Genomic DNA, 14,076 nt, shown 5'->3' with positions numbered 1-14,076 from the left:
GGCATTGAACCCAAGGGTGCTTAACAACTGAGCCACATTCCCAACACTTTTTATTTTGAGACAAGATCTCACTAAGTTGCCCAGACTGGCCTTGAACTTGCGATCCTTCTACCTCAGCCTCCCAAGACACTGGGATTATAGGCATGTACCACCATGACTGGCTTTATAGAATATTTCTTTTTTTCTTTTTTGTACCGGGGATTAAACCCAGGGGCGCTTAACCACTGAGCCACATTCCCCAGCCCTTTTTTGTATTTTTTAGAGACAGGGGTCACTGAGTTGCAAAATACCTTGCTAAGTTGCTGAGGCTGGCTTTGAACTTGTGGGATCCTCCTGCTTTAGCCTCCTGAGTCATTGGGATTACAGGTGTGTACCACTGCACCCAGCTAGAATATTTCTAAAATATATTGTACAATACCCTTTCTTTTTAAAATGTGATGTTTTCTTGACCACTCGAGAACTGCCTCAAAATCTCTTGGGAAGGAGGCAAAGGATTGTAAGTAAAGAAATATAATGAAGAATCAGGCACACCAATAAATAAAATGAATTGTTATAATTTCTTCAAGAGCTAATGAAGAGCTGCTTGCTTACTCACAAGTGGTACAGGAGTGACTGAGACTCGGCTGTTCCTTGTTGCTAATGTTCTGTTCTCCAGGCCTCTCTACTATTGGCCTGCCTACCTGTCATTCATCACTGCACTTGCTCACTGCTGCTTCCTCCTGTACCAGCATGAAAAGCACAGCCCATGTACAGCAGAGGACCCAGGCATCTGCCTGGGCCTCTCCCCATCCAGGTGTGGTCAGAGGCATCAACACAGCCTAAGTGTAAGTGCACACACGGGGACCCACTTGTTAACAACCTCCTCTATCTATCTTATGGGCAGCAGTATCTACCTTATGTCCAGCCAACTAGATGTTGCCAATTCATGTTTTAAGAACACCTGATCTTTGGTAGGTCCTAAGAAACCGAACTTGGGAGTCATTTTGAGATGATGATGTAAGAACACCTCAGGTACAGCGGGGACAGTTGGCAGAAAGCTAGCAATCTGATGCAACTTACCCAAAGGGCGGCACACAGGGTGAATATGAGGCAGAGCTACAGGAAGGGAAGATAAGTAATAAATGTGAGATCTTCAAAGTCTAATAAAAACACACTGACTACCTTGCATTCACTTGCATAGGCAATATATCTTACAACTAAAACAATGAGACAGCGGACTAGTTTTACACATATCTTCCACGACTATTCTTTTACTTGAAGTCCCTGACTGCAATACTCCTTGGCACAGTAAAGCACCTAATAAATGTTTGATTAAACTGAAAGAACTTTTGAGGTTTAAGAATATTTAGAATGACAAAAAGCTATTCTTATGCTCCTATTAAAATTTAATAACAGTGCCAATGGTTAGCATTAGCACAACTGGCAGTACATAGTAAGTTCAACTGTATTGAATTTTACATAGTGACCCTAATATTTTTTTTCATACAAAAGATTACATTATCATTCCACATCCTCATGAAAGCAACTTCAGCCACCCTATGTTTTCACAAGCAGGCTGGAGGTCTAAGCTAGAGACCTAAGGGACCCTAGTTCTGATACCTATAACCTAGGGGTCCTTGCTAACCAGTGGGCCCATCTAGACGTTTTCTTCTCTTTAAAGAGGTGCACCTATCCACCTGCTCAAAATATTAGAAGGATTTTCTGTGACACACCTGACATAGGGCTGGCAGGCATAGGGGGCTGAGTTAGAAACAAATCTCCATGTCAATAGCGAGCTAGACAGGTTGAGCTGTTCCACAATGTGTCACACGGAGCTATGGTCCCTTGGGGGATACTTGCTGCAGTCTAACATTCTCTTCACTGCATGTGTTGGTTTAAGGTACACTACTAAAACTGTTAATCATAAATGCCAGGATATTGTAAATAAAACAAATCCAAGCAAAATCTTAGTGGAATAAAAACATCCTGTAGTCTAACAGTAGGAGATAGTTTCCTAGTAACTTAGGTAAAGTTAAATGCTAAGACGTATGTTGATATAAATGCTAATATTGGAAATTCAAAACAACTGGAAGAGTTATAAAAATGATAATAAAAAGCATAAAGTTGAATAAAGAAGCTAAAAATGAGTTGTATTTGAAAAGCTAATGTTAACAGTTAAAAGTAAAGTAACACTTATTGGCTAATGCTTATGTTTAAATTCTTTAAATAGCACAAATGTTTTAAGTGAAATAAATAAATAAATAAATATATATATATATATATATATATATATATATATATATATATGAAGCAGAATAGATAAGCTGGAACCAGAGGCAGGATGATGAAGTGGAGGAAGGGTTCCTCTACCCATCTCACACAAAACACTCATTTTCAGCTAAAATTCAAAATGTACGATGATGGAAACTTTCTGACTATAAGTGTGGCTTTCATACCCCCCACCCCTGGTTTAAGATAAAGAGAACATGTCATTTAAGAGTGATGACTGATAGGAACAGAACCCCCAATGCAATGAAGGGCAACTTAAAGGTGAGGTCACAGAAGCCATATTAGCAGAATTATTTGTCCACTAGTAAATAGGGAAGGGACAAAAACCAAACGACAAATATGCTAATTCTACCTGAGAGGTAGACTCAGAAGTCACCTGTCTTCTACTCCTAACCCTCCAAAGATTACAGACCATCCAACAATCTATAGGCTTGAAAATGAAAACATACCCAGCTCCAGTCTTTGTTATAATTATAATTACAGAGCTACAAAAATAGTAAGCAGGCTTCTTCAAGCCAATAACTTTAGACAACACTCTATAATTCAAATTCTTTAACAACACGGCCTTGAGGACATAATAATGAAAAACACTACAACATACGTTTTTTTAAAACTGCCAATATTTACTTACAAGCATAATGACTGTTGCAAGTACTCTAGTTTTTTCAAACATTTTCTTTAGCTGCTTCACAGGTCCCATTAAAAAGCACGTACTATTTGGAAAAAAAATAACAGAGATCACGTTCATTTGTCTGGCTAAACAAAAATAAACTTTTAAAAAGAGAAACCTTGTTAGCTCTCTCCCTCAATCTGTTTTGCTTTTCGTTGACTTTACAGGACACTTGCCAATTCTTCCAGCAGATAAACTACAGTCTGTGCCAACAACTCCACTGCATCATGAGAGGTGAGGAGGCCTGGGCTGCTCCCTGGAGCAAGAGTAGGGTGCAACAAACAAGTGTCCCCAGAGGCTTGCTTTTCCATTCTCCTACCATGTGAGGGAGGGGAAGGGGGCATTCACCCCGCCCCCCACAGGATGTGGCCTTCACCAGACAACTGAACCCTAGCCCTTGGGCTTCCTAGCCCTTGAAGTTATAGGGAATAAATGTCTGCTTTTATAAATTAGGAAACCTCAAACCCCAACCTAATACAGCTACCCTGTCATTGCTGGGGCACCAATTTTATGTTCTCTGCCCTGTACCAACAACTTCAGATCTTTTTCTGGCTTACTGTGTGATTTTTCCCTCATAAAACCCAAGCTCCACAAGAGAAGAACTACAGCATAGCCACTACAAGCCTGGGCTCTGGAGCCCTGTGTCTGCCCCAGGCAACTTATCAAATGGTGAGCAAGTGACCTGCCCCCTCTGCACTACCATCTCCAGCTAAATACGATACTGGTACCTGCCCCATAAACCTGCTATCCTGACACCATGCACTCAGAATAGTCCCTGGTGCACAATACATGCTCCTACAAATGCTGGCTACTCATAGTAGTACTCTGTATTATGGTAGCTGGCCACATGGCCGGAATCACTAGGTATTTATAGAATAAAGTCTGGCTGAATTTACAACATGTGTAGACCTATGGAAACATCCTATTAGCAAAGTGCTATGAGAAAGGCAAATTTGGAAGTGACAGCAAACAAGCTATTTTGAGAAGCTAAATTATATCCATACCTGGCTAATGCAGCAAGATTCCCAAGGGTATAAAACACTGCAAAAAGCTTTACGCCTCCAGGAAGCCACAGCAATCCAGTTCCCTGAGTCAGACATTACAATAAGGTAAAAATGATTTTATAATCTTAAAGGCTTAAAATGTAAGTGTTACTACAGTAATACAGTAGCAACACTGTATTATATAACATAATGTTTAAATAGAAATGAGTCCAGTTACATAGTAAAAATAGTTAATTTTCAATGATATACATTAAATTGAATCCTCTGCCTATTTTCCTAAACATATATAAATAAGCCAGAAGAAAACTGTCTTTGTATTTGTTCAGTAAATCTTATGCTATTTAAAGTAAACATCCATTTTAAATGGCCAGTTAAAAAAGGTAATAAAGTCGGGCACAGTGGTTCACCCCTGTAATCCCAACAGCTCAGGAGTCTGAGGCAGGAGGATTGTGAGTTCAAACCAGCCTCAGCATTGGTGAGGCGCTAAGCAACTCAGTGAGATGCTGTCTCTAAATCAAATACAAAAAAGGGTTGGGGATGTGGCTCAGTGGTTGAGTGCCCCTGAGTTCAATCTCCGGTACCAAAAAAAAAAAAAAGTAATAAACATATCTAAATTTTTGACTTTCCAGTTCTCTTAACTCATGTTGATTTTTCTTTTGTTTTCTTATCAGAGCTGGGGAATTGAACCTGGGCCTCTCGCATGTGAGGCATGATTTTTCTTAAAATTATTTCAATAATTCTTAGAACTCCCCGAACTACTGATTTCTGCATCTTTTTATTAATCTCTATCCCTTTATTTCAGATGACTATGCTCCATCAAAACAGTCTTAACTGGAATTCAGATAAAGCAGATTGCTTATTTGTACCAAATGGGATATTAATCTAATACAAAATAAAAATAATTAAGCAATATAAAGCCTTAACTCACAAGGATAGAAAAGAAAATGCCAGCCACAAAGCATATGATAAACCATTTCAATCTGGTGTTGAAACTAAGAGACGAGGCATCCAGGACCTAAGGGAAGAAGGGACAATTGAGAACATGTTCTTAAATCACCATGCACTAAACTGATTATTCTAACTTATAGCAATGTTTTACCTTAACACATACACTGAACCTTTGATTTCTTTTGTACATTGTAGTGTCACTACCACGGTGGTGGAGGACATATGAACATGGTCTGTATCAGGTGACACCGAGGAATAACGTAATTTTGCCAGATTTGGTAGTAGTAGTTAGTACAGCCCTTACCTGTTCAGGCCCATAGATGATACTGATCTGGATAAAATGACATCATGTGTGAGGTATGTTGTGACACACTTGAGGATGTAAAGTGGGAAAGATAAGACAAAGCAGGCAACAGGTGGTAACTGAAGCTGGGTGGGGCACACAGGGTTCATCCTACATTCCCTCAACTTCTGCAGGTCTTAAAGCCTGGGATGGGATGCTCCTACAAGAACTGTTCTCAGCAGAATCCTTTAAGAGGAATGAGGGAGGCTGCAAGGGAAGCAGAAGGTACCAAAAAAGGCAGTGTTTCAGCTGGAGGTCCGCCTGGGCCCTGGTGATGAGTGGCAAGAGTGAAGGGCTGCCTAAGGCAGGCTGGCGCTCTGCAACCCCTCCCCAGTGGGTGACTGCAAGACTTACAGGGGGCAGCAGCAAAGGACACTGCAGGGCCTGAGCAGGACGCCTGGGCAGGCACCAGTACCTCTGGACAACATCCACTCTCAAAAAGCTCTCAAGAGCCTTAGATACCTCTTCCACCATGAAAAGACTAGCTACATGCCATGCAAATTCTAACCCAATTATGTAGGAAGAAGCAGAAGCATACTTTGAACAGTACAGTGATGACCTAGTGAATTTAGACTACCAAGGCACTATTAAAACTTATCTTCCCAGTGAATATGAACAACTGTCAACAGTCTTTTTTTTTTCTTTTTAGAGAGAGAGAGAGAGAGAGAGAGAGAATTTTTTTAATATTTATTTTTTAGTTCTTGGCGGACACATCTTTGTTTGTATGTGGTGCTGAGGATCGAACCCGGGCCGCACGCATGCCAGGCGAGCGCGCTAACAGTCTTGAATTAAATCCCCAAATTTAAATTTCTAACTTACATTATTATAACACTTAAAAATAAGACCACATGCTTATAATGTATTTTCAAGAATAATGAAACGAAATCAGGAAGTTTATATACAACAGCTCACAATACGTTTGGTTACAGCCTTACCTCAGTAGTCAAGCTGAGAATCCACATGCAGCATGAAAATCAGACAAAATACTAAGTACTATGTCAATATCACACAAATCACTTTTAACATTTTTTTTTAAAGTTTGCTTTAACTCATAAACATTTTCAGCAATGTCATAGCCAAACAAATTACCTGGTTTTAGATAATGAATGAACTTGTCTACGAGAACATCTAAATTTCATTCTGATCAGAAAAAACATATACCAAGTACATTTTAACTACCTAGAACAGAATACAACCTAAAGCCTTCACACTATTTAATTTTTAAAAAACGTTTCATTTTAAAAAAATTAGAAACATTCATAGTTTCATTCTATCATTCCACAATATATGTATACATATATCAAAATATCATGGTGCACACCATAAATATACACAACTTTTATGTCAATTAAAAAGTGGAAATAGTACACTGATCATGATTACTAATGACGTGAAACTACAATGATGTCAGGATTTAAGTAGAAAAGAAAAAACATTCATTTAACTTTCCTTTGCAAACTTAAGTCACCCCATTGTTTCCATGTTCAACGGTTCATTTTTCCATTTATTTTTCCTGCAGTAGTGGAATGGCATGGCTAATTGTACAATAGGTCTTTTGCCTATCATTGCCATCTTTTATGTGATGATCTTTAAAATGAAAATAAAGATAAATTATTTCCATTTGTAAATACAGAATAATCAAATTCATAAGCAAATGACTTGTGTTCCAGGTACAGGAAAAAAAAACACCACAGATTTCCTGACTCTTAAGTAAGAAAATTCTACAATGCTTCAACATGCAAGAAAACCTGGCTCTGCATTTCTAAGTAAGAGAAAGAGCCACCCCCTCCTTTGTTTTGCATAAGATCTATGTGCTATTTTCTTCTTTGACCTTGTTGGGAAACAATGGGATGAGGAACTATCCCACTAAAGCAGCAACTTTGGTGATCACTTAGTCTTAGGACAAAAATACAAACTCTTTAAAACTGCTATCCCCCTCCCCTTCAATTGCCACCAATTATTTTACTTGTCACCAACAGAAGAGGAAGCAAAGAGAAAGGGCCTCAAGAGTAAGGGCCCCTCTCCCCATTCTCAGGGCCTTCTTCCTGCTGCAGTAAACGAAGTACTGCCTGCAACCAAACTGCACTTAATAAAAGAAAAAGAAAATCAGTCAGGAAACAAGAGAGGAAAACATACTAGGGATGCTCATTTGTAGCCAGCAAAGCAGAGCTAAGCCACTGCATGGCTGGGGGTGCTAGTGGGTCTGGGGCTGGTTCCCAGCTACTGCCATGGAAGAAAGGAAATGTGCTGTGGCTTTCAATTCCTACACCAAACCCAGTATTCCTACCTATCCTTTTTCAAAATAATGATGTCAAAAGAAAAAAAAAAAAAAAAGATCAGAAAGCACAGCAAATGAGCAGAAGTGTCTAAGACCCTCTGGAATGGGGTCCACACCACACCTCCTTGGGGTCCTGCTCCTTAAGGCCATTCCAAGCAGTACTGCCCACTGGTTACTCAAGCTCACAAGCTCAAGAGCCGCCCTCACCCTCTTAATTGGTCACCTCTGCTCTTCTTATCTCATTCAGTCCTATTCTGATCCTTGTGATGTATCCATGTGAACAGCCTGGTCTTTTTGTTTCCCTAACCTATAGTGGCCTCCCCCACCCTCCCCAACTCCTCGCACTTCCCACTCCCAGGGCTCACTTCCTACCTGAAATCCCTTCCTACTGCACTACCAAAATCCAGTATGTAGCTTTAATGATAAAACTTCTCCCAGCAGCAAGTTGACTCAATAGCTACCACTTGGGCTGGTCCTCGGCCTTGGGGGAGCCCTTATCAGGTCCTTGGACTTCACCTTTTTCAGTGGAAATTACACGTTGCTCTGGTTCCCAGGTCAGGTCTTCTCCTATTAGCTCTGGTGGTCCTGCCCACCTGTTTTAGGACCCAGTCCTTCAGACACTCTCCAAAATTAACATTAATGGGGTTTTTCTCTAGTATACCATCCTAAGACCATGACCACCTACTTTTAAACATGCTGAAGCCTCTTCTATCTTAAACATACAAAATCTCTCCTGATGTCACCCTCCGCCCTCTGCACACTCATTCATGTGCTCACCTACTGGTTTAAAGAATGGATACTGAGTGCTGCTACTTGTTCTAAGTGCTGGGCAAGGGCACTAGCACCTAGACCTATATGGTCTCATCTCCACTTCAGCAGCACCAGACCCTCAACACTCCCCTGGGGGCCAGGCTCTGCAGCTCATCCTATGGCACTGCCCTCAAATGTCCAGTGTTCCTGTATCCCCTCCCTCTGCAGTCTCAGCTTCCTCTCCCCAGAAGGGAAGAGCTTCTTCCTGATCCTGTCCTCACCTTCTTTCCTCTCCCCCTAACCACCTCCTCAAGATCCACAAGGAACAGCAAGTACGACAGGTAAGGGAATTCTGAAGATACAGAGGGCATACCAACTCAAACTCAGCCTTGCCTGCTCACACCAGGCAGGCAGTCCACTGCACATGGACCTAGCAGGAACTCACCCACCACCTGGGTGCAATGCAGACCCAAAGACCAGTCCCCAAGACTGCCTCTCAGATGCCAATTGTTTGTTGTTTTCCTTGCACTTCTGACCGACTGCCTAAAACCCCCTCCTCAGGTTCCATGATTCCTCTAAAGCAGCTCTTGGAACTCAGGGAGACACTTGCTTACCTTCGCTGGTTCATTATGAAGGATGTCATATAGGATTCAGGGGAGAGAAAGGCACTGGGCGAGGTAAGGGGCATGGAGCCTCCAGGGTCAACTGGGGCTTATACCCTCTGGGAGCCTCTCTGTGTTCAGTTAGCTCAGAGCCCTGTCCTTCACTGCATAGGTAGATGACATCTCTGGCCACTGGTGATTGACAACCTTCAACTCTCCTGGATGGCTGGAGGACAAGACTAATAGTTCCAAATCCTCTAATCCTGCCTTGGTCTTTCAGGGAATCAGCTCCCATCCTGAAGCTACCTGTAGGCCGACTCACTGGCATACAGAAAAACACTATTGCATCAGAGATTCCAAGGATTTTAGGAGTTGTATGCCAAGAAACAGGAGGAAGACCAAATACATATTCCACAATATGAGAGCAGATGTTATACTTCCAACCCTGTGATAAAAGGAAAGAGAGCTTAATTTGTACAATAGGTTGTTTTTTTCTTATTACCATCTTCCATGTGATGAACTTTTAAGTGAAACATTAAGACAAATTACTTCCACTTGTAAATACAGTCGATCCACAAGCGACTTGTCTCAAAACTTGTGAGTTCCTGTGTTCCTCCAAAATCCATGTGTTATAACCCTAAACACCAACGTGATAAAGGAAGGAGGTAGAATCTTTGAGAGGTGATAAGGTCATGGGAACAGAGCCCCAGAGAGCTCCCTGGTCCCTCTCAACCAAAAGACACAGCAAGAAAGTATATCTACAAATCAGAAAGCAGCTCTCACCAAACACAGGATTACTGGTACCTTTGTATTAGACTTCTGGCCTCCAGAACTGTGAGAAATATACTTTTGTTGTCTATAAGCCACCTAGCTAAAGTATCTTATTAGAACAACCAGAAGAGACTGAGATACCTTGCAACTTATTAAAGTTGGGGTGAATAAAAGACCTGTGGAGCTCATTCCCTTGTGAGATCCTTCCTATGTGACTAACAACAGATGCTCTTCTCCCAGCAGCTGTTCAAGTCCAACCTCTCAGCACTCACCTGTCTGGCCCGCAAGTCTTGAGAACAGATACTGCGTAGCAAATACTTGATAGGCTCTGGATGTACAACAGTAGACAGGACAGACAAGACCTTATGTTTCAATGACAAAAAGCCAACAACAAATCAAAGGTAGTGACAGAAGTGGGCAGGTTACATAGAGGAAGCACAGGGGTAATGAGAACCGCAACCAGGAAGGGCCTCTCTGAAGACACAGGAGCAAGGAATACAATCTTGAAAAGAGCCAGGCTGGGGCACTTCAGAGAAAAAGAAATGCCACTGCCAGAAAAGAGGCTTGGCCTGAGGGCACATGGCTGAAACACGGTGAGCCCTGGGGACATAAAGGAGGAGGGTGGAAGCCAGGCAGGGCAGCTCTGAGAGGCCATGGGAGAGTCTGGATTTACTTCAATGGTGTCCTACCATGAGGACACACAATGGGATCCTCTTAAGACTGGACTTACAGGCCTCTCGCTTCTTGAATTCTTCCAGACATCTCATAAGGAAGGCCCAGAACTCTGGCTACTTGGCATCTCCCAAGGACTCAAGCCACCTCAGCAGGATGAAACAGCCCAGGCTTCTGAACACCTCACAACACCCACTGCCTCACCCAGCTTCTCGGCTGGCAGAGGGCCACCCCCATCCCAGGGCTATTATATCACGTCCCCAACAAGACATAAGGATAGGTAAAAAGCAGACATGTAGGACAAAACAAGAGTGCGCCATGATTCAAAGCCTACTTTCACATGGATTAAAAGTCCAGATTTAAAGGTCATTTTCCCAAACTTCGATCACAAACAGCACTATTAAGTCAATTATTAGACCTTAGCCACAAATCCATAAATAACTTCTTTCCTCACCTGGACCTAAAAGAAAATCAGGTCAGAGAATGCCTCTGTTCAACAAATTCTCATGATTTGTATTTTTAGGGTCTAATTACTTCATCTATGTCACACTCTCCAGTAAACTCTTGGTGTCACACCAACATAGTACTGTTTAAGCTCACAAAGCAGAACACTGAACCCTGGTGGAGAAATGATTCACAATTTCCACCAAAAACAAAGAAGAACAGAAAGTGGCCCTTAGTGGGTAATGGTCAACATGTCCAGTCACCAACACAAATGAGGATTAACATGCCCTCTTAAGTCACATCTCTGCACTATAATATTATGTGCATAAATGTGCCTTGCTAAACTGCAGCCAGCACCTTCCTCTGGGTGGGCACTGTTTTCTTTTTCTCAATAAAATCAATCTGTGCCTCACTTTGTCCCAAACTTAAATTCTTTACTGCAACAATATTAAGGATCCTCACAGCCTAAGATGAGGTCCACTTCCTTTTAGGGAACCTCCTTGGAACCCCAGTCCTGGTGACACAATGAGCTTATTCTTCCACCACCAAATCTCATATCTATTACTAGCAAGCACACCATGAACACAGTAGTCTCTAACCTCAAGTTCAAGTACCCCATTTTCTGGACATCGCTCCTTCCTTCCAGCACCTCTAGTCAGCCACCCACCAACATCCACAGTCCAAGGGTCTACCACCTTCCCTCCATCCCAACTCCCTATGCCCTGTTGGTCTCCCAGTCAGTCCCCATGTGCATTCACCAGACAAATCTGAACCCTGTCCTGCACTTCCACTGCAAATGTGGCTGGAGAGAAAATGCTCACCTTGCCAACTCTCACTTTCAGTTTAGGACCACTACCAGCAGGTGAGGATGAGGAACTACAAGTCTACTGTGATTCCCTATGGACTCACTACTCCCAGTCTTCTGAACCACTACTTTATACCTCTTCCTTAGACTTCTAAGACCCACCTCCTCCAGACTCATGGCTGGGAACCTTATTTCCTATTTCAGTGAGAACAGCTCAGGAATCACTGAAGAACTCACCTGCTCCACCTACCACATCTGCATCTGCATCTGCATCTGCTTCCAGCAGCTTGCACAATTCTCTTCCCACTGCCCATCCAATCCTACGCTTCCCAATCACTGCCACACGCCCAGGAGGCACCCTGCAAAGGTACTGTGTTGCCTGAATCATAATTTTCTCCTTTCCTGGATCACATGCAAGTCTGCAGAAACATCCAGTATTTTCCAGCTTTAAAAATAAAATGTTGGGAGGCTGGGGCAGGAGGATTGCAAGTTCAAAACCATCCTTAGAACTTAAGTGAGACTTTGTCTCAAAATAAAAAATAATAAGGGGTGGGGCTCAGTGGTTAGGTATCCCTGGGTTCAATCACCAGTACCAAAAAAATAAATAAAATAAAATGTTGGGGCTAGGGATATAGGTAAGCAGTCTAACAACATTTGTCTAACAGACCCTGGGTTCTATATCCAGCACTGCAAAAAAAGATGACCCTATTTTATCATCCCACCACTATTTACTTCTTTGCCTTACAGCAAAATCACTGAGATACTATAGTCATCATCTCTTTCTTTCTTCCCTCCTGAGCCATAACCACCAAAACCAATGACCTCCATTGATAAATCTCAGCTCTTAAGGGATCCATTGTAGCATATGAAACCCTCTCTTCCCCCCCTTCCTAGGATGTCTCTCTAGGTTGGTTCTCCTTCCTCACCTGTTGTCGCCTGCTCACCCCCTTACCTTACACACCAGAGATATCCAGAGATGTCTCAAACCTTAGACTCAACTTTTTTCTACTTACACCCAACCCTTTTGCAAGTTCGTCTCTCTTATTTCCTCCTTATGACTCCAGAAATTTACCTTCAAATGCTTTCCTGTCATCTCCACTTCATGTTTCCTGGCACTTCAGACAGCATCTATGCTGAAGTGATTTTCTTCCCTGAATCTGCACCTTCCACATCCCAGTTAAAGTTGCCTCCATCTTTCCAGTCACTCAATTCAAAACCACAGAGGCAGGCTTGACTCCTGTTGCTCTCACATTCAATCTAAATATTGTAACTCTACACTCAAGACATTTACAGAGTCTGCCCATTTTCACCACTGTCATTTTTATTATGGATTCAAGCAACCCAGTGAGCCATCTCTTACTGGGACTACTTCCTACATTAGTCTCCTGACAAGCCTCTGGGTTTCCACCTATATTCTACAGTCAGTTCTCCACAGAGCAACGAGAAATATCCTTTAAATCCACTGGGTACTTTGTCACTCTGCTCAAAACCAAAAGCCATCTATCCCACACTTAGTAAAGCTCAATCTTTTCTACAGTGTAGGAGACACAACAGGTTTGGCAATCCCATTCCTGCCATTACCTCCTATGCCTGTCTCTTTCCCTCTGCTCCAGTCACCCTGTCTTAGCCTAGAATCTGAGGAACATACAAGGTTCTCTGGGACCCTTCTCCATGACTCTCCCAGAGGCCTGCAGCTCTACACTCACATGCCACCCCCACAGGGAAGCCTCCTCCAGGACCCTACACAATATGCAATCCCTCACTCCTAGACCTGCTGAATATTTCTTCAGCACTTAGTGCTGCCTGATGCATTATGCATTTGCTTATTAAATGTTCCCCAATTAAAACGTGTGGGAAAGGCCTTTGTGTTGGTCACTGCTAACTAGCATCTTGAACAGTGCCAAGCAAAGCTGGGAACTTGAAGATTTGTTGAATGAACAACATTAGTCAACACAAATCTCTACACATCTTGCTCAACTCCAGATAGTAGCCTCAAGAGAAAGGACAATATCAATTTCATGTCCCCAAGGTTCTCAGCAGCACTGTGCAACAGACCTTCCTGGAGTGGAAATGTGGTAAACATGCACTGCCCATACAGTGTCCACACGTGCCTACTGAACACTTGAAATATAGGTTCAATATAGGGCAGTGCGACTACGGAACTAAATTATAAATTTTATTAAATTTTAATTAACTTAAATGTAAGTGGCCACGCATGGCTCTCTATGGCCACTCTCTAGTGTGGAACAAACAGCATAACGTAGAGCACAGAATAGGGGCTGTCACTTCTGATGTTGTCATCTACGGGCTCCTGCAGTCCTCTTAAGAGTCACCGAGGGCAGAGGCTGGACAGTCTCCGTAGGCTTGCGGGCTGGCCCGGAACCCTGTCCCCGAGAAGCGCTGAACAAACGCGACAAGGAGCCAAGAGCGCCCAGGAGACCAGCGGAAGGCCCCAGCGGCAGCCGGCCTCGGAGTTCCGCTCGCGGGCCGAGGCGGCGCCGCCCGACCGCGCGTCCGCGCA

At 42.7% G+C, this 14,076-nt stretch overlaps 1 protein-coding gene across 1 annotated transcript in view; it reads right to left on the bottom strand.

Annotated features, from left to right (window-relative positions):
• Sft2d1 (SFT2 domain containing 1) overlaps positions 1–14,030 on the bottom strand; it is a 20,490-nt gene extending 6,460 nt beyond the window's left edge. The window contains exons 1-5 of the mRNA XM_048805838.1: positions 6,169–14,030; positions 4,871–4,957; positions 3,943–4,025; positions 2,900–2,981; positions 1,060–1,095 (exon numbers count right to left, since the gene is read on the bottom strand). Of these exons, the coding sequence (XP_048661795.1) occupies positions 1,060–1,095; positions 2,900–2,981; positions 3,943–4,025; positions 4,871–4,957; positions 6,169–6,195 (315 nt within the window). The 5' untranslated portion in view covers positions 6,196–14,030. The remainder of the gene's footprint in view (positions 1–1,059; positions 1,096–2,899; positions 2,982–3,942; positions 4,026–4,870; positions 4,958–6,168) is intronic.
• Between the last annotated feature and the right edge of the window lie 46 nt (positions 14,031–14,076).

This window comes from Marmota marmota, unplaced genomic scaffold, assembly GCF_001458135.2.
Source record: "Marmota marmota marmota unplaced genomic scaffold, marMar, whole genome shotgun sequence".
In the NCBI taxonomy this organism is placed as follows: Eukaryota; Metazoa; Chordata; class Mammalia; order Rodentia; family Sciuridae; genus Marmota; species Marmota marmota.
This window is presented reverse-complemented; position numbering and strand designations above follow the sequence as displayed.